The 21,448-nt window shown below is 41.8% G+C and overlaps 1 protein-coding gene and 1 non-coding gene across 2 annotated transcripts in view; both read left to right on the top strand.

The window, feature by feature from the left end:
- Positions 1-21,448, top strand: part of p3h2 (prolyl 3-hydroxylase 2) — a 65,125-nt gene that overhangs the window by 33,678 nt on the left and 9,999 nt on the right. The window contains exons 2-4 of the mRNA XM_030434363.1: positions 13,324-13,476; positions 14,649-14,838; positions 20,575-20,706. Of these exons, the coding sequence (XP_030290223.1) occupies positions 13,324-13,476; positions 14,649-14,838; positions 20,575-20,706 (475 nt within the window). The remainder of the gene's footprint in view (positions 1-13,323; positions 13,477-14,648; positions 14,839-20,574; positions 20,707-21,448) is intronic.
- Positions 13,501-13,574, top strand: trnat-agu (transfer RNA threonine (anticodon AGU)). The gene has a single exon. It is a non-coding gene; the product is annotated as a tRNA-Thr (tRNA).

Here is a 21,448-nt window from a genome sequence, read left to right as displayed (position 1 = left end):
ATAATCTGGGGGGGAGTCTTCTAAACTCTAAACTCTGAAGAGTCTTTTAAATGATGCTCTGTCACGGCAGTTGACGCTGCCGTGACAGCTCAGTCATCGTCAACTATGCTGAATGACATTTTTTATTGACATGAGGACATGAGGTTTCACTTTCATGCAAAAACAACATCAGATTGTAGATTTGTGTCAGTTTCAGAGGACATGGTCTGTTTGATGGCTTCCAATAGTTTTCTTATTTACAACTCATGTGTTAAAGGCTCTCAGTTTGTGATCTTTGTGTCCATCGCTGGTTCTCAGAGGCATTTAAGCCACCCTCAGCCGGAGTTGCCTGTTGTGGCCCGTTGTGTAATGCCCTTTGTCTTTTAAAAGCTGCTCATTGCTACAACACCAGATTGATTTCAACATGAACAAATATATTTTATATTTCTCTGGGGTATGTGGGGGCCGGGCAGGGTGAGAACTGAGAAGCTGGATGAATGCTGGCATTGTCTGCAGGGACACACATACTCACTGCTTCACACACGCACTCACACACACACACACACACACACACACACACACACACAGCTCCCCATAGCGTCCTCCTTTGTGCTTTCTTGAACGCCCTGTCGTGTCTGAACTAAACATTTGTCTGCTTTAGATTTAACACTTAAACACCACATCATGCTCACCTTTTTTTCTTTTTTTTTCCAGCCTGTCTTCACTGACACGGTAGAAAAAGTGACCTTTGACCCCTGACCATGAGCAGCTTGCTCGTAAATGTTTTCTTCAAATGCGCTCTTTCTCATAACGTTCCTCTCAGATGGGAAATCCCCTCATATCTGGAGATTTATGGGGAAACTGAGTGAAAGGTCTACAAAATTTCTGAAGTGGTTTGGTCTCATGTTATCTCTCTGCTAAGAAAGTGCTGACGTCTGAGACAAATATGATAACAGAATAGTCTGACATTTTGAAATATACACTTCTTTGCTTGTTTGCTATTGTTGAAAGGCAAATGTGTCTCTTCAGGCTTCAAGTAAGCAATAGAGCTATGATTATTTCTCAATTAATCGATCGAAAGTAAGTTAATTTCCAACTGAGTCATCTGTAAGTCAATGAAAAAAAGTCAAACATTTGCTAGTTCCAGCCTCTGAAATATAAGGTTTGTCTGCTTCTATTTGTCATTTATGATCGTAAATGAGGTGTCTTTGTGTTTTCGACAAGTTAAGTAACTGGAGTTATTGCTTTGGACCCTTGGAAATTGCGACAAGCATTTTTCACAGTTTCTTTTTTACATTTTACTGATTAATTGTGAAAATGAGGTTCACAAAGTAAAGAAAAAGTTGACGCATTCAAGAAAAAAAAAAAGAAAAACCATTACACTGGTGAAACAAACATGAAAGTATTTGGATTTTACAACATAAATATGTGGTTCAATGACAAGATAGGGAATAAAGAGGAACTTAGTTTCCTATATTCTGCTACAAGATCACTTGTTTTCTTCAACACCATCCTGTTATATTTACAATATTTATGTATATCTTGGGAGAAGCTTAATTCTGAGATGAGACAAATGATACCACTCTTGGTGAGTATGAAGCTGCAGTTGGTTAGCTTAGCTTAGCATAATGACTGGAAACAGGGGGAACCAGCTAGCCTGACTCTGTCCTGAAGTTAATAGAAATTAGAGCTTAGATCGGGCCCAAAAAATCAAGCCCGACCCAACCCGAGCCTGCGCACGTTGTGTCCGAGCCCGACCCAGCCCAACACATTAACTGTAACCGAGCCCGATTTAAACCCAACAGTTTTTTAGTACGTGGGCTAAACTGATGTTCTCATCTCCGAGTTGTTTGAACTAACAAAATCTGTTTAGAATTATCTAAATGAATAATGCAACAGGTGCCGCATTTGATGCACTCGACAAAACCAACACATGTGTTGTCACTGCCAACGACTTGTTTAAAATGATTCCATACCTCCGACTTTCCTCCAAACCTGCTCAAAGTTATTTCTCCTGTTTTGATTTTTTATTTTACATCTTCAAGCTCCACGTTGCACTTGCGCTACACAATCAGTGATGCCAGTAACGCGTTACTCTTATCTGACCACTTTTTTCAGTAACAAGTAATCTAACGCGTTAATATTTCCAAACCAGTAATCAAATTAAAGTTACTTATTCAAGTCACTGTGCATTACAATTATTTTTGTTATTTTCCTTCAAAAATATATATATTTTTGCTTTCTTCTTGCGTCTCGGGTAGTGATGTCACGTATGCAACAAGTCCCGTTTCCAGCATGAGGACAACTCACATGTAACACCACGCAGCGACACAAACACAAACAACAATGGAGGGAGGAGAGAGATGCACATTTTAAAACTGGAAATACAGTCATTATTTTGAGTTAATAAAAAAACGTTTCAAAAACACAAATGCTTGATCAAGGGCCCAGCCCAGCCCGAGGATAGTGGCAGAAAAAATTGGCCTGCGGGCCGTGTCCGGTGGGCCTGGCCTGACAGTTTTTTGTACTAAGCTAAGCTAACCAGCCGCTGGCTCTAGCTACACTTTTGATGTATAGACATGAAATTGGTGTCAATCGTTTCATCTGACTTAGAGCAAAACAGCAGCCTCATATGTCTCTACACAAGATGCATTCAGGCACAGTATTCAGTTGTAGGTCACCTGCGTTTTGCAACTGCCCATAACAGCCCATCACATAATCACTGTAATTACGTGAGTAAAACAGGAGAGAATAGACTTAAAGTGTAAAAATATGTTCTGAGTTGCTCTGAGACTGTAAAACCTTAGTCATTCTGTGCCCTGTCTAGACAGCTGGATTTATTAAAACAGGAGCAACGACTATAAAATCAGTCACACGTGATGTCTGAAATGAAAAACATGTCTGAAACACCTCCTGTATAGACTCCATATGCATAAGAATGGTGATAACTATTACCAAATAACTAAAAGTTTCCCAAAACTCCTTTAAGCTATTGCTACACAGTAAAGGTTACAAATTTAAATCCTGACTGCTGCTACCTGCGGTATCCCATGTGTGGGCTCAAGTTCCAGTCTGTATACACCTTTGATACACACACCACATCCTCAAGCAAAGGCAAAGAGACAAAACCCAACTGTTAGCCACATTTCAGCTTTCTGGGCCCGTCACAGTGTGTTTTTCCAAACTTGAAAAAGGGCTCCTTTATGTGAATGGAAACGGTGGAGTGTGAAATCAGAGGATCTTAGCGTAAAAATAAGACGTCGGCTAACCAGGGCTGTTTTTAGAAGTCCCTGAGAGAAAGAGTGTGTGTGTGAGTGTGTGTGTTCTACTGTATTTTGGGCAGGAGGGAACGTGAGAGACGTGTTGGGAGGAGTGCATGTAGGCGTCAGGGGAGGAGGAAGAAGACATTATAGGTGATTTTCCACCCCGTCTGCACTACTTAAACATACACACCTCTTGTTTTCAAGGTTTCCACACAAAGCTGCCCTTGTGTCTCCTGAAACTGCCCAGGAAGCGAGATCAGACGTGGGGAAAGAGTGTGATGGTTGACTGGGGATACAGTAGCGGTGTCAGGTGGCCTCAAGATAGCTTAGAGAAAAGGTCATCTTGTCTCTCAGTGTCAGCTCCCACAAAGCTTAACCGGGCTGTCACTGGAGATGGAGAGGAAAATGGAAGCAGTCATTTCCCCTCGCCCCGCCAAATGATGTCAGCCACAGGGCAGACAGCTACAGATGTACAGCAACCACCTCCGTGCGAGTTTCCTGATCCAGACTAGCTCATAATGGACCCGAACTGTGTTTTGATAAGTAATAGATGCTGGATCACGAGCGCCTGTTCCACATTCTGGGTTCCTCGTGAGTTCAGGCCGCTGTGGTCAAGTATCATTGATTTTCCCCCCGAAGCAAAGCCAGCACCACGCAAAACTTATTCAAAGTCAAGGTTTCTCCTGTGTACAGTGGCAGTGTTATTATTATTATTCTTATTATTATTATTATTATTATTCTACCACAGTTTATTCTACTGCCCCTGCCAGGGGTTTTTAAGAAAGATGACAGATGGATGGAGCAGCGATGGTCAGCCTTTCCCAGCTCGTCATGTCTCCTGTGTCTCCGCGGGGTAGTGAAAGGGGCTTTTTAGGAGCGACAGCAGTGAGGCTTTTTCAGGCATTCCTTTGACATGACCTTATAGGAGGAACCACACTCAGGCCCAGGGTGGGGCGAAGACAGGCAGAAAGAGGCCACTGTGAGGAGCTGTCAGCAGGACGGACAGATGAATAAAGAGGGCTGGTGTGATGGAGAGAGCAAGGACAGAGAAGGAGGGGAGGACATCAAGGTGGACAGCTCTACCCATGACATCACTGGGAGGAAGTGCTCCCCTCACGTACCCCGAGCATGTGCTTAACCTGTTAGCCGTGTTGCATGTAACATACACCTCGACCGGCTGGCAGGTTTCCTGACTCACGGAGTCACAGTCCACATCTTGTGTTAAAGCGTTATTTGATTTAGCAGCAGAGCCAAAACAAACCCTTGTCTGGTTCATTTAGCTGGGATTATCAAGCGACTAAATCACACCTCCAGCGTACAGTGAAGACATTATGCGACCTTGTGTGTACAGTAAGCATGTACTGAAGCAGGTTTTTGTCTATGAAGGCTCGCGAGTTAATGAAAGACTTCAGGGTGCTTGATGGAGAGGTTAATTTGTAGAGGCTGTAGTATTTTCCTGTCCAATTAGCGTCACACATACAGCACGGGCACCCTTTGCTTCTGTAGGTTTTCGAGCATGTGATCCGACAGGTGTGCGCCAATAGAAATGTCTCATCCTCATCTTGTCAAATCCTGCTTAAGTCTGGTTGGACAGGGTGGTCCTGTATTGTCTTACAGTGGTGGATCTTCCAGTGTAAACACTCAGAAACAGACATAAGTTGTTTTCCAGACTTCCAGGAATTTCTGAAGTTCCTTGAATCGTCTTTCAAAGTGCTCTTTGAAAAGGTCCAGAGTGGAAGGAAGCGGCGCACTCGCCTCATGGGGAGGTAATCAGCCTTTTAGACAAACTTTCCCATTGCGTGTTCCTCGTGCCAGGCGTCGGTGCCAGTGCCTCCCCTCGTGCAGAGCTGCTGCAGCTCTTACTGGCAATAAAACGCTCTGTTTGTGTGCGTGTACAGTTTTTTCCTCGCCAGACAAATATAATCCCAATCCTACTCTTATTTGTTGGTGATTTACAACTATTGTGAAATCGCCTCGATGTTCTATACAGCCGGATGCCTGTGTCCAAATGCCAGCCTCTTGAAGTGCCATATGTTTTGTTTCGCTTGAAACTCATTAATTAAATAGACCAAAACTGTGGAAATCATAAAGACCCCATCGTTGACATATCTAATAAGAAGACTTCTGTCCATCCCATGTTGGCACTCGATACATTGTCATGATAGATGTATTTCTGTTTAAGGTGGCTGAATATTGACATTTTTTTTAAAGAATGCTACATGTAGGGCTGCAACAGACTGCTGATTCTAATTACTTCTGCCCAGGAGGCGATGTTCTCACCCGTGTTTGTTTATTTATCTGTCTGTTGGCAGGTCTGGATAAAGAGATGGAATTAGAGCATTTTTGTTCATTTCTCAGGGGGATAAGGCTTGGATGTTGATGAAAAAAATTGGGCACTTTTAGGTTGCTGGTGTCTGTGAGTGAGTACAGAAGGGGACTGTTGTTGTACCTTGGTGAAGGTATGCGCTCTACTGAGTGCCATTCTAGTTATCAGTTGTTCTGCTGACTGCTAACTGATTAATTGTTTGGTCTGTAAAACAGCAGAAAAGAGTGAAAAATTCAGATCACTACATCTTAGACCAAGAGTCCAAATGACAACATTATTGGGAGTCCATGAAGCTTTTTATTTTAGATGTGCTAACAATTAAATATTTGGCGTTCTTGCCTGTAAAAATTCCTTCACAAGCCATTGCTGATCAGTTTTTCTTTGATGGCAGCCTAAGTTTCGACATCAGTAATAATACAATCTCTTTTGGTATACCTTGATTTAAGAAAAAGACCCTTCATCTAACAAAAAACAGAATTCTCTCATTTAAAATGATGCCTAAACAGAAGCGCCTGTAAGAAAGAAAAAAACATTCATTTTGAGGTGTCTGATAGAAAATAATTAGAGAGGCCAACAGCTTCCAGTACTTGCTATTCGCCCACGCTGTGGACACAGTTGTACCGACAGTGTTTTGATACCAAGCCCTTCTGATGAACTTGCAGCCGAGCCAGCTAACCCCTTACTCGAGGTATTTGTTGCCACAATCCAGTTAATAAACCCTCTTATCACAAAGTTCACCCCATGTTGTGTCTACACCGCTGAAGTATTTGGCCTTGTTATGTCTTCTTAAAAAACACCTGCACTCATAATTTGCTGCTGAACCAAATACAGACAGATGATTATGTGGTTTACTGGCTTGTTTGGGGGGATAAATACCTGGTGCCGAAAATGGCCCCAACCCTCCGCTTCGTGACACAAATATTGGTCTAGTGACAGTAAACTTTCTATGGGTCTGGTAGGAAAAACGACCTCTGTGTTTACAGAGGAGTAAATAATCTCCCCATTAAAACATTCCCTGGATAGGTACAAATCACCTCGATGCTCCACAGACAGATGGCTGGAATACTTATAACCAGCAAAGATATATTTCCCTGTGTTTAAAAGTCTATATTTTCTTGGCAGTCCAATATTTTTAACAAGCACTGGTGTAAGTGAAAACGTTTTTTGTTTGCCTTACAAAGGCCGTCACCAGAGAGATGAGGCCTTTTGGCCAGAAAGTCATCTTTATCATCTGGTTGTTTATGTGTGATGACATGGAAACACACCTCCTCAACATCTCCCGCAGTAATGGATAGGTTTGTATTGGATTTTGTGACTGTACATTCCTGAACAGCTGTATCACATTGACCGTTCTAACGCAGACACGACTTCTCTCCTTCACTGGCGTTAAAACCGTTGTTGGCTGTGTGAGGACACCGTTATCACGCTCACAGATGTTTCAGCTGGAATGCATTCAATGCAAAGTGGTGTGAGGCCGTGCTGTACTGGAGGTAACCGCCAATGATTTAATGTACCTTTCCAGGGAGGGTCAATGGGCCAGATGGTTATTTAACATTCAGGCTGAAAACTACGGGAATTGTGTGGGTGTGTTGTTACAGGTACCGGTGAGAAGATGAAGTGTGATCTAGAAAGTCCAGTTTGAGTTAAATGTGTGTTTTAAGGCTTATTAGATGCTTATTAGATGCTAACACTCTTGTTTTCCTGTCTTGATCACCATGAGGTAAACATTTTTCATTCTAATAGGACTAGCCTTGAACTCAGTTGTACACACAAAAGTCTGCTTTGAAGAGTTACAAAAATTGTCAGACGTACACAAAACTCAAATCTGATATCAGACTGGTTTTGAGGGGAGGAGGTTATAGATGCTGTTCCTACATACAGTACGAGCAGCACTTCTCTTAGGACGTGCTGACATTTATAAACCAGTGCCAGGAGGTCTGAAGGACTTTCTCTTTAACCTTGAAATCCTCGCTGCATGTGGACTTCCTCTGATCTCCTTCCTGCAGCCGCCCTTGTGTCCAGTGTTAACCTGAACACTAACCTCTGTCGACTTCACTAGAGTTTCCTGTCCTCTTGGGACCTATATTACGCTTTGAAACTGCCTGTCTCTCAAGTATTCAGGACTGTGGTTGCCAATTTGACCACCCGTTGCCAGCTCCTCGCTCATTTGGGTGAAAGCCCTCTGCCTCTGAGAACCTATCTGTGTGACTGTCTCCAGGCTTGTTTGCAGCATTGGGAAACTTGCTTTTTGTCACAACATCATCTCTGTGTTTGCGGCGCCAGCCCAAGCCGATTTACATACCTGTGAATCCTGCAGGAGGCCCAGAGGAGAAAGGCATGCAAATGTACGTTTGGCTTGGCACCCCTCGGTGCCCACATCAAGAGCACTTCTCTCAGAGTGGCAGGGCGGTCCAGCAGCTTGAACACAAGTCGCTCTTTAGCAAGGAGGGCAAACTGAGGGCTTAGACTGAGTGTTAGTTATTCACCTCTACAGGTGCTCCTTTGAAATTCACACTAGAGGAAAAATGCACTCATGGCGTACAAGATGTACACTTCAGAATGTGCTCACAGATTTGCTTTTGATGGCAGAGTTTTAGTGTTGCTGCAATTTTAAAGTCTTGTACAGTTTAATGAGAGAATAAACTGATAAAATTCAGATAAAATACTTTTTCGTTAACATTTTGGATGGTCATTTGTAAAGTTCTGAGTTGGGATTAGGGGCAATATATTGCAATATTTCCATAGCCTCCATAGCTGTGATATTAAAAAACTAAATATTGATATTGTGTCAATATTACACACATGATGGTATCGTCTGAATAATCTTACAAAGGTGTTTGGCCTTGTGCATCATCTGTTTATCAGTTCATCCGGTTTCACGACTTGGACTTGACACACACACTTTCCCAGGCAAAAAAAAAGGCAAAGCATTTGATTTATTCCATTACTTATATTCCAGAAATTAAACTATATCATGGAATATATTTTATTTCATGCATACCACCCAATCCCAGCGAGAGAAGTAGCACAATAGCTAACAGAGGTATTCACAGAAAATGATTTACTTTCTCAGTATCCGTGTTCTCCTCTGTGGCAGACACAGGAGAGACGAGTCATGTTGATTTACCCACACGTGAATTTTTCCAGGCTGTATTGTTTTCCATTGCACTCTCTCTCTCACTTCAGTTTGATGACAATCTTACTTTAAACCTGTGATTGATTTGTGCTCTGTCACCCTCAGGGGGTGTTTTAACCGCTCACTCTCTCAGTTTGATGTATGAGCATGTGTTTTCATTTCACAATCTCTGAGCTTGGACCCTTTTTGGGGTTTTTGACAGCTTGATCAAGTGCTTTGACTTCCAGAAACTTTCCATTTTGAATTATCTGTTTCCATAAAGTAGCCGTGACCATCTTGTATGTGCGAGAAAAGGTGCTGTTGAATATGAATGTAATCACCCCAGTGTGAATCATGCACTGAAACACACAGTATAGATCTTGTCTAATTTCTTCTGATACCACTGTTCCAGATAACTCCTGGGGAGGATTTATCCTGCACAACCAATGAAAATTTAAAATTTTGCCTGCTGGACAATTTAATATTATCGACCCTCTGTAATAAACGGTAATTTCTATAGAACTACTTTAACTCTTTGGATTTAAACAAAGTGCTATATCTGATAGAATTGTTAGCCTTGACAGTGAAACTCTGTGATAAAAGGGTTAAAATACAGTGAGACTCACTGGTTCAAGGTTTTGGGATGTCTAGTCTCTGGACAATAGATCTGGCAGTGGCTGAGCACAGCTGTGTTTGTGCTGGGATGGTCTACTGGAGAAATTCCCTCCTTCCTCCAGTTTGACCCTCTGGCTCGAGCCAGGTTGTCCCCGAGTGGCTGAGGGCAGCCGAGGCAAGAGGATGAGGAAGCAGGCGACCAGACTAACTTCCCCCTCACGTCTTCCCTCCTGTGTCACCCCGCCCGCTGTGATCTCTGCTTTTTTTATCTCTCTGAGTCCAGACGAAACATATCAACAGATAATTATCAAATCCAGAAAAGCCAGGTCGACAAATCCTTTAAGGCGGGTGTCCTCCCTGAATTATCTTGTGGTGACTTTGTGTGGAATGCAGCAGCGGAGGACACATGATAGATAGAGCTGGAGGTTGTGTGCTGGAGGTTGCGCCATCATTTAGAGGATAGAAATCCTCCCCCACATACACTGACGCTGATTGCGTCATTGTTTAATCCACTCCATGTTTCACTGCATGCTTATGTGTTGCATATGAGTCTTTGGTGTACTCTGGCTTCTACTTTACTGGACTGTGATTTATATCTACATATTTTATAAAGTTCTTACAATATAATGTGTACACAATCAGACCTCAAAATCTGATTACTGCTGTAAGAAAGCTGAATATTGATGTACATTTAATCGTTAGTAACTGTAGTTGCATCGGAAATATAAAAGCATGGGATCATATTTCCCATGTGAAAAAGAAAACAAACCATGATTGAAGCAGTATCTCAGGGGACGTTTTCACATCAGTACCCCGTGTTTGATGAATCTCTCTCAGGAAAATATTTTTAAGTTTTATCTGAACTATTTTATGTGAACTCTGGCCTTGCTCCTAATCAGTAATACTCAGTCTTTCTTCAGTTGTCACAGACCTAACATGTGCCTTACCTGGCCCACGCTCTCTTCATCCCTTGGCTAGTCAGGGTGGCTCCAGCCAGGTGATCCCACCAGGAATGCATTCGACGCCACCTCGGTCTTTGGCCTTTCAGGGGTAACCAAGCATGTCCAGCTGGGCTTTTTTCTCTCCTGCCTCTTGTGCTGCCACATGAAAGAGACCCAGTTCTGTCTGACAAGGGGAGTCATTCTTCATAACCGAGTGGGTTGTTTGTGGGAAGAAAAGAACTTCTGCTTCTTCTATCAGAGCGTGTTTTTTATTATGTATTGTGCAGACTTTGTGGAAATCGTTTGCCTCCCCCGTAGAAAAACACAAAGTTGTATCTCTGCGGGTCGTTGGACTATTGAACTACTGATTTCTCAGCTCTTGGATAAATGTGGGAATTCTTGATTTTTATCTTTCTTATTCTTCCCTTGAAAACAATGCAACATGTATAAAGATTTTCATTGTCTTTCTCTGGAAAACATGAGCTGGTGCTGAGTGGCAAAATAGAGTCAGTCAGTTGTGTTTTTGGCAGCCAGGCTTTGTTGACCTTGAGACACTGTGAACACTTGGCTCTGCTTTTTGTTTGCACCTGTTGGGATCATGAAGGACTTAAACAAAAGCAGTCAGATGTTTCTCTGCGATGCTGTGACTGGGTTGATTTTTCTACACAAGATATCCAGTCCTTCACGAGAGAGCGCGCTCATTGTCTGCAGCCTTGTCTCCTTTCCCCTCAGTGTCTGTTTTTTTTTTCTCAGTATGTCATCCTCCTTCTGTTTCCTGCTCTCCCTCCAACTTTTTACCAAACACAACATAACTCAACTTTTTGATAGATTATTTATGATTAGTTATTTTGCGATAGAGAATAATTTCAGAAAGACGAAAGGCCAGTAACAAAGGCCACAGGGCATCATATATCTTCAACTGTTTTCCTCTCGAGGGTACAGACTGGCTGGGTTGAGTTCAAGGACCTGTTTGATGAATCAAATCCATCGAGGGATATTTTGCAAGGTGTTTTTTCTTCCTGTGAGAATATGACAAGGGAGAAACTGAACCCGTGCTGGAACTTGAGCGTGATTCAGATCTTATCTGATAGGGACCAGACATGTTCTGATGGTTGAGTTCTCCTAAAACGATGTCTTCTCGAAGAGATAAAAGAGCATCCTAAAGCTACAAGGAACCAGCTCGCACCACCAGACATCTGCAATCTTCTTCCCTGCACTGAGTTTTGTGTTGTCCTTGCTGATCCACAGCGCTTAGGTGTTGAGTGATACAAGAGGGTTGATGTTTACATGCCTTTGATGGTAAAGGAAAGAGTCTTAACTGATGTACTGTAACCTATGGAGTCCTTGATGCAGAGCTAGAAACCTGAGATGTTACGATCTAAGGTGATAGTCACTTGGGTTCATATGTCCATTAAATGTAGTAGTTTTGTGAGAGTTAGACCTTTTTTCAAATAGATCTTGTCCTGGCCATAAGACCATTTCCTTTCTTATTTTTAGAAAAAAATACAGACATCTGATCTACAGCTGAAACTATTAGTCTATTAATCAAGGAGTCGATAAAAAGGAAAATGAACTGTAGAATTTTTCAAGCATGAGTCATTAGTTTCAGCTTCTCCAATAAGAGGATTAGCTGCTTCTCTCTTTTTTGGACATTTGAAAGACGTCACTGTGGACAAATTGAGAAAATGATCGGCAGCTTCCTAAATGATTATCTTTTTGATATTGTTTTGCAGGGCTTAATAGGCTCCGGCACAACCTGATAGCCATGTTGCTGTTACATCATAAATACTGACTACGCAGGGCTGTCATTGCAAATAATCAATCACATTTCTGTGATCCTGCAGCTGTGCAACTCTGGCTAACATGTGGAAGATGTTGGGAAAGGGTCTCTGAAAAACAACAGCAAATAATAAGCCAACTTAGTCTTAAAAATAATAAGTAAACAGTATAACAGTGTGTCTCAGATGTGGGCGTTGTCGCTTTACTTATGTTGACAAGATGGTTCAGGAGACACCACAATGAAGATGATCTCGGGACAACACAGAGATATCAGATAAATCACAAGCTCCTCCCAGCTTCTTGTCTGTCACTGCATACTCCACTGTTTTTATTCCCAAGTCCTTCTGTGTGGTTTTGATTTGTGCAAATTAAAACGCCAAACCGTAAAAATATATTTTGAATGAACTGCTACACACAGCTACTTGTGTTTTCTTTAAACACAAAGTATACACTTTGTTAAAATGCACTGTTTCTGTTTGAGTTTGTTTATCAGTCAACCAGCCGCCAACACTGATAGAAAACAGCTGCTGTTTTTCATCCTGTCTATCTTTGAGCCCTTCACACTGGACGTGGTCTGCACTGTATCAGTATCACTCATTAACACACTTCCCTGCCACAGTCGGTCTTATCTTGCTCATAGCTGCTAACAGTAAACTGTCTCTTTCCTAAGGACTTTACGTTTCTTTCTTTACTGTTTCTTAAGAAAAGGATTGGGTGCCTGTGGTGATTATTTCTTTTTTGTACTCCCAAAATCCATAAAGTTCATGTGCCTCATCAGTCACATTAGCTGTAATAAAGACAGGAAGTGGATGGGAACAGTGCGCCCCTGTAAATCTGCTCACTTTTACTCTGTTTATGTGAACCAAATTCATAAATACTACTTATTTCAAGTAGATTCAAAATGAGATGCCAAAAACTGAGTTTTAGGAAAGACTTGAATGCAACCTCATATTTTGGCGAGGAGTCGTAGAACATCTGCAGATTGTCAGTCTGTTTTTCCTCATCCCCTCAAAACATTTCAACTTAAGCAGTCAGTAACTTTTGAACTTTGCCCATTTTTTTTAGCATATTTTAATTATGAGGCCTGTCCATCTGTTGCTGATTAGATTCTCAGAGTTTCACATATTTCTTCACTAATGAAGGACTGATCTACCATGAAACCACAACACTGCCTTAGTCGACCTGTTATGACTGATTTTAATTAACCACATCATCTACACTGGTGAAGTTGTGCCTTAAAAGGTTAAGTTTCTGTTGTTACTCCTTAATTAACATACCCCTTTCTTTCTCTCTGTTTCTCTTTAGTTGAAGCAGCCAGACAAGGCAGCAGCGGCGGCTCACACCTACTTCCAGGCTAACCCAGAACACGTGGAGATGGGCCAGAACCTGGAGCAGTACAAAGACCTGCAAGGCGTTATGGAGGAGCACTTTGTGGATCGAGAGGCCCGGCCTCACCAGGTAAGATAAGAAACCACATGGAGTGGCGCTGTGGCTTAGTTGGTTAAAGCGCCTGTCTAGTAAACAGGAGATCCTGGGTTCGAATCCCAGCAGTGCCTTTTGGGCATGCAGGTAGTCAAGTGGTTAGAGCGCATGCCACGTACGCAGTGACGCTTGCTGCATGTCACACCCCCCTCTCTCCCATTTCAAAAGTCTATCCACTGTCTAAATAAAGGTGTCTATGCCTAAAAAAATCTTTAAAAAAGGAAAGAAACCATACGGTTAAAGGTTGTTTTGTTTTGCTTTGTTTTGTGCCTCTCAGCAGTGTGACCTGTCAGCCATCTTTTTATTTCAATCCCGGCCAAAATGTCTGGCCACTTTTTCTACGTTGCTTCTTTCCCTAAATGGAAAAGTAAAAGCTGTTGTCCCTGAATGAAACAGGCCTTTGTGTTAATGGCCCTTGCAGTTTAATGACTGGAAACCCCATTTGGGCCTTTTAGTGCTGGCTGTGGTTGAAGCCCTGAATGCAGAAGAGTTTGGGATCCTTTGTACGCTGATTTGTTTACAGTTTTACACCCTTTCCGGGCCCCTCTCTCATTCCTCTTTCTGCCCATACATTCTCTATTCATCTTAAGGTCAGGCTTGCACAAGTTCCTACAGCAGCCTCTGGGTAAATCTATTCACCAAACTAAACTTTTCTAAACCTCAATCATTACCAGTGATTTAAGTTATTGTGTCACTGTGGCTTCACTTCATTCATCCGTGAATAGCTCTGTGCTGTGTTAATGTAAATGCATGTACTTTACATTTGAGCCAGTGTGTTTTTTTTGGCTTTTACTCCGAGTTATTTTTACATCATATTTTAGATTTATTCCGAAAGACCTAACAGGAGGAATCCATCTTGGCGACTGTTGTGGCTAATTCACCCTCCTCTCTCTCTGTTCATCTCACACAAATGATCATTGCTGCTGCAGGAAACCTCATGTGCACCAGGGGGCCTGTAAAGCCTTTTATGAACTGGCCTCAGGTTTACTTACAGTTGTGTGTTGTTGACGGTAAAAGTGAATAAACATTTGCTCATATAAAAATGTCAAAGGTAAATACTTGAATACACCAACAAACCATAAAGAGCTTTTTCTGAACACCAAAGGTCATAAATACTTGTCCCATCCTTCCTCTCTCCTGTATCGCAGCGCTCCTTCGCTGCAGCGGTGAAGTTGTACAACAGCGGCGACTACGAAGCAGCCATCGGTCTGTTTGAGGAGGCTCTCACAGAGTACTATAAAGCAGACGTGGAGTGTCGGGCCCTGTGTCACTGGCCGCAGAGGTTTGAGGGCTACGACTACCTCCGCTACCGTTACAGCCTCTATGAAGTCATATCAGGTAAGAGCCAAACGTCTTGAAGGTGAACGTCTTGTCTCTGTGATGCGTGTACGTACATAACTAAAACGTTTGAAGTGAAGAGCCGGGGTGCATTAAAGAAGACCTATGATTCTTTTTTGTTTTTTTTCCTTTACTTCGATGTTTGGTGTAGGTTCTTGTGCATGTCAAAGCTCTTAGAAGTTAACAAGGTCAGCAGAAGCTCCTCTCTCCCACAGAAATCACTGCTCCTGAAATGTCTCTTTAGTAGTCCCGCCTATAATTCTGTGACTTTGTGACATCACGCTGCATCACCGTGTCACTCATTTGCGTAATTTATGCCTAGCAGCTAGTTTGGAATGTAGAAATTAACTTAGCACAGCTGGTTTGTAGTTGTCAGTGGTGCAGAGTCAGGCAGGTTTGAGCTGACCAATCATAGCAGACTGAATATTTTGGAAGTGGGGCCATAAAGAGACAGGAGCGATGCTGCCCCACACAGTATGGAAAAACTGATGAGATCTTGTGAACCTATTCTAGTAGTGAACCAAAATAAAATGATGAACCTGAAAATGAGCATAACATGTCTCCTTTAAAGGTTCGATATGATCATTATATTATTATTATCATAATATATATCATTATTATTATTATAATTTTTTTTTTTTAATTTTGGGTGTCCACTAGAAAAGGTTTACATTATTTTGGATATGATTTATTGATGTAATGAGCTGAATATGTCCTTTGCAAATGGCAAAATCATAGAGATGATTAACTCTTTACACTGTAAGTTTTTTAATTAGAACCAGGACTCTCTTGGTTAGGTTGTGCTGTAAATCATTCTCTTTGTGTGCTACATCCACAGCAACATGTCTGCGTTGAGTAGATGTTGAAATGACAGCTGGCGCTAATTTAAAACCTAATGTACATGCAGTGACAAAGTAAACAATATGACGACACACATCATGGTTCGACTGGGTTTTCAAGATTTGGGATTTTTAGTATCCACTGTAGCCTATTTGGTTATTATACTGCTTTCTTTTTTTTTTATTGGTTTGTGTATAAGAGGGTCAGTGTACAATGATAATACTGCACCAGACTTAGCACAATCATTTGTATCTGTTGTCCCTGTGCGTGTAGTATAACAATGCTAGTGCTAGTATGAACTGATATATATTTGACCCCCTCCAACATGTTGCAAATAATTTAAATCTTCCCCTGATGTTTAGGTTTCTCGCCCTCTGAGAAACCCTGCCTTGTGTTTTTATGTCGATTTCGCAAATACACATTGTTGATTTATAGACACACAACCCTCTGACAGTGGTTTCACAAAATCCTTGTCTTGGATGGATTCTGAAAAGTTAGATGAAAAGATAGAGACTGTCTATTTGGTGCGTGGAGCATTTTATCAACCGATCGTGACTGTTCCACCAACACGTCTGACTGCACTGCGTGAGCCCGAGCCTTGTGAGGCTTAGACAAGGCCGAACAACACCCTTCACGCTCACTAGGTGATAAGATCTCCCTGACAGCAACCTGGAAGTGGTTGGACGCTGGCACCTGGTCAAAGGGCAGATGAGTGATTGCAGCCACATTACTGAAGGTTCCTAGCGGTTTAACCATAACCATACTTTTTACTGTAAAAACATATTTAAATTAGGAATGTGTAAGATATAGCTAAAAGTTTCCTTCAGTTTAAACTTACATTCAAAATGAATGTGTTAAATCCACGTGAAGAAACAACATAACAAGATGTCAGATGTCTGTGTACTGTGTTGCAGTGATGTATACTGAAGTGAGCATGTTAACCAGCTAGCCCGGACTAATCGTGTCACTTAATACCATTTGGTACCTGAAGTTTGTTCATTTAGCAGCGAGTATGCTACGTTTCATAACCTCTCTCTGAACGAATGTGCAGTCTCACAGAGTTTCACCCAAACACATGTGTTTGTCTTCTGTCAAGATGTTGGGTTGGAATTATTGACTGTGTATTGAAGCACACCATATACCGCAATCGAAACTTCCCCAGTTCAATCCCGAGTCACAGTTTTATTGCTTTTCATTCCTCCTCTCTCTTCTTCATGTCTTGTCATCTTTCCACTGTTAAACACCATGTTTGAAAAAAAGGCCCCAAACGCCCAAATATACTTGTAAAGCAGAAATATGAACTGTTGTTACATGTCAAGCTTGATATTAGTTCACCAATATTTGTTTGCATCTGTGGCCAAGCTTTTCCTGGCACTCCATGTGTTTTTAAATACAGAGATTTAGTCAGTACATTGACTTGAGTTTCTTAGGAGGTAAGAAGGTGCAAGTAAACCTCTGACTGCGAAGGTTTCAGAGTCAAAGGCACAAATCAGAGTAGGGCACGAAGACAGAGATTTTGTCCCTTAAGCGTCCATGAGCTTTTCATTATTCTGTGGTCGACCACAGCGCTAGGGTTTTTTTAAATTAGCTGGAAAAAGAATGGAGCAGTTCCTCTGGATTCACCACACATTACACATTTTTTGGTCTTGCAATTCTCCCCACTCAGTCAATGTATTGGATAATAGCGCACAGTCTCTTAAATAAATGAAATTATAAATAAAATAACTGAAAGGAATACCAGTCCAAACTCCAGTTAATGCAGATGTATTGAGTGATATTCTCTGTGGCTGTAAACTTGAGAGCTGGGCTGTGCTGTAGGATTTGGTAGGCATGCTCCATTACCATCTCCGACAGTCCAGGAAAACAGTCTGAACCAGGGCCAGGAGAGCAGCCTGAGAAACTCCACTGACTTGACTACAAGACCACCCTCTGTCTCTTCTTCTTCCCCCCCTCCTCTGTCTCACTTTAACCTCACTTGACCTCGTCTGTTTACTGCAAAATGATGGCTTTCTCTTGGCGTCTTTTCATAAAGAAACAATCTGGTATTTTTATGTTTCCGCCCATTCCCTGCAAATTATAAATATTACTATGTGGACTTCCAGTTGAAAAAATTTTATTTTTTGATTCAGCTTGGTGCTCCTAGATTCTTGTTCAGAAGCCTCCCCGAAAGAATAAGTTCAACCAAAACTAAAAACTCCAATCATTATCTCCTCCCCCTGACCGCTGATGGAAACTCAGTTGAAAGCTTCACAAAACAAAAGTTGTCCTCAAAACATTTCTGGAGTGTCACAGCAAAACGATGTTGCAGCATTCTCCTAGACGATTGAAGTAGATGAGATTTGTTTTGAAAATGTAACTTCATCTGACTGACTTTCCATCAGTGTAGGGGAGAGAAGATAATGGCCCATGAAATTAAATATTTGGGCTGAACTTATCCTTTAAATGAGACTTAAAAGAGTTGGCTGGTAAACAGCTAATCTTTTTAATGCTACAAACTCATTATTTTTTTTTAATATCTCCATCTCTCTGTCTCCCATTGTTCTGTTAGATTCATGTCATGGCTTGTAAAAACACATCTGTTTTGCAGGTTTTACAAAAGTTTCAGGTTAGAATTTTCCTCCTAGCGCCTGAACACACTACCAGTCCAAGCTTTTAGTTACAGCTCTCTGTAGATTGTTACACAAAACTATACCAAAATATATGACTTGAAGTATACAGATATATTTATTTTGATTAACAAGCAAGATAATACGACAGTGTCTGCCTGTACTGAGGAAAAAAGTGCTGCTCTCTGAACAGACAGAGCAGTTCAACAACAGAGGTCACTGTTAGACAGCTCATCCCAGCAGCCAGTGGCATACATCAAGCTGCCAGAGAGGAACCTTAGCATTATTTCATAAACATTACTCATACAGTTTTAATGAGCTTCATAAATAAGCTCACATTTTAGCTACTCTGTTATTATTTTGTTGCGTTTACAACCGTTCCATAAAGCCAACAGGAGTCTGAGGGCCTTCACAGTGCTCCTGTAGAGAACATTTGATGTGGAGGGATGTGCAGCAAAAACTCCACCACCAGCGTCATCATAATTACAATATTATACACACATACATCAACAGTGGTCAGCGGTGCTTTTTTAATGACACGAGTCAGGATTTTCTCCCTGGAAGCTGAGGCGAGCTTTGTGCAGTAGCGGCAGCTTAATTGCTGACAAGCATGCTTTGTCTCAAATATGTCAGCCTGGTTGCATAAACACAGAAAAGGAGGCTAATTAGTTTTTCGCCGTGCTTTGTTTTTCTTACAATCAGAGAATTATTTTCCATAGCACCACTGGAGTAGAGCCCGTGATTGCCGCGTTTATTTGTGTTGAGATGTATGCATGTCACTTTTGAGGGTAGTGTAATCTGTTATGTGAGTTTAATAAAAGAGAAAGGATCTCCTGGAATCACTTCCTCATGCAGTGGTTGGATTTTCAAAATGGAAATCTGAAACTCCGTCGACTCCCTGTGCAGTACTGCGCGATTCTGATGTCCGCTCCTCTGAGAGAGACTCTTGAAGAGATTGAAACAGACCACAACTCTGCTGTGAAAGGGTGAGGAGAGTAGTGCTGCAGCTGCTCAAGAGTGACCTCACTATACATTCACGTTCCCAACACACACGCAAAAACAGAGGGGCAATCATCCTCTCTGCTGGCTCGACATCAGGAAACATTATGTAGCACCCCGTGAAATCCGTCTTCCCTGAAGGATCAACAAACAACAGGATTCATCATCACCTGAGGAACAACAAAACCATGAAAGCGCTGTGCTGTTGAAAAGGGAACAACGCTCATTTGACATCGTGTTGGACCAGTTTTATCTGATTTGTTTCAGCTCATCGAGTCATTCCAATGTTTTTTTCCACCATAGATTACGTGTTCAGATGAATCTAAAACTGGACAACGGGGAGCAACACTGATGCACCTTCAGAGCGATTTTCAACATCTGGTTACACCCAGTCTTTATGTTCACATGTTCATTAGACAAATAAAATCTGTGTCGGCTAACTGATGTCGCCCTGATCTGTAGTGACAGATTGTCAGTTGTCTTCGGGCCTCGATGCCAAACCGGTTAATCAGCAGTCAAAGAAAATCAGCATAATGATTCAGTATCTGCCCTGTTGGTTTCTAGTAGACTAACGTCTGTAAATCTAACAAGTCAATAATTATTTTCAGCTGGTTTTCAAGCGTGTAAATCAGAGCGGGTTGACATCACGCTGATGATCTCAGCAGAGTTAATATCTGTGGACATGAGGGCATTCTGTGATAATGACCGTATTGCATCAGTGCATTAAATGTGCAACAGACCACACAGACTCCGTAGGGGCAGCAGTGAGGTCATGTAACAAACTTTGACTGTAGTATAAACAGTCTAATGGGAGCTGGGGGCCACTGTGTGTGTGATGAAAAATCTTTTACTGCTTTGAACTACCTGTATGTGGGACTGACCGAAATGTTGTTTCACTAACAATCCAACAATAGAAAAGGTTTTATGTCTACCCCAAAAGAATCACTCTTCTGAGGCCCCCATTAAAGTTTTTATGTGAGTTTTTTTAGGTCAACAGATAAAGAGAATTGAAAGCTCCTCAGATTTGCAGAGCCCTTTGAGATAAATGTTTTATTTGGGGCTGTATAAATAAAATTTACTACCCTTAATTTGACGTTACATAACGATTAAAGCAACACTTTGTAGAAAGTGGCAATGGTCTGTAACATTTTGACATGTAATGTAGATATGTAGTAGACATGTATGACCTGACACTCTCACTGAATTTACATTGTGCCAAATAAGAAGCCAAGTGAATAATTATCTCATTATGTCACAGTCATGTTGATGATCTGAAACCATTTAATTCCAGATCACTTCACTCAGGTGCTGCACTGTGAACATGAGTGTGTTCGAGACCTCGCCAACCGGCCGGGCCGCCTCTCACCCATGGAGAACTACCTGCCTCTGCACTATGACTACCTACAGTTTGCCTACTTCCAGGGTGAGTCGAGTTCTGTGTAGCACAGTCTGAGTACAATTTGTGTAACTATGAACAAAGGAGAAAGATACACCCATGCACCCATACACACACACACACACGCAGACGCAGACACATGCACATACAAGAACTCCTGGTGACCACAAAGAGCTGCAGACAGGCTGAGTCAATCAACAGTTGACCGCACCCTCTTCGTAGCTTCACATTGTCCCACAAGTATTTATGACTCTATCTGGCTTGTGTTGTGTGTCTGGGCAACTTGAATATGGTTGTATCCAGTCTGATGTCTCTCAGGTGTGTGTGTGTGTGTGTGTGTGTGTGTGTGTGTGTGTGTGTGTGTGTGTGTGTGTGTGCATGTGTTTGCATGTGTGTGGATACTCTCAAGCCTGTAGTGAAAAGCTCATATAGACGACGGTGTTGGCCCAGAAACAAAGCCTAGTTGGGAGAGACTGTGTGCTGTGAGATCACCAGATCATACTTAATGACCCATAATCACTTAATAAAGTGAAGGGAATCATTGAGTCTGTGCAAACACACTGAGGGAGCAGGATGTTTCCTACAGTCACTGCTGGGTGTGTTTGTAAGCCTCGTTTATTTTTTACCTGAGTTTATAAAAAGTGTCTCAGTGAGTCAGATTGTATTTTTTGGAGTGCCTGACATGCAGCAGGGTTTGTCTTTCTTAAGTACTAACATTTTCATTTTAAGAACTAAAGTCCGTGTCAGTCACCGCTCTCCACACGTCAGT

This window comes from Sparus aurata, chromosome 11 (genome assembly GCF_900880675.1).
Source record: "Sparus aurata chromosome 11, fSpaAur1.1, whole genome shotgun sequence".
Taxonomy (NCBI): domain Eukaryota; kingdom Metazoa; phylum Chordata; class Actinopteri; order Spariformes; family Sparidae; genus Sparus; species Sparus aurata.
The sequence above is the reverse complement of the archived record's forward strand: the minus strand, read 5'-3'. Positions and strand labels throughout refer to the sequence as shown.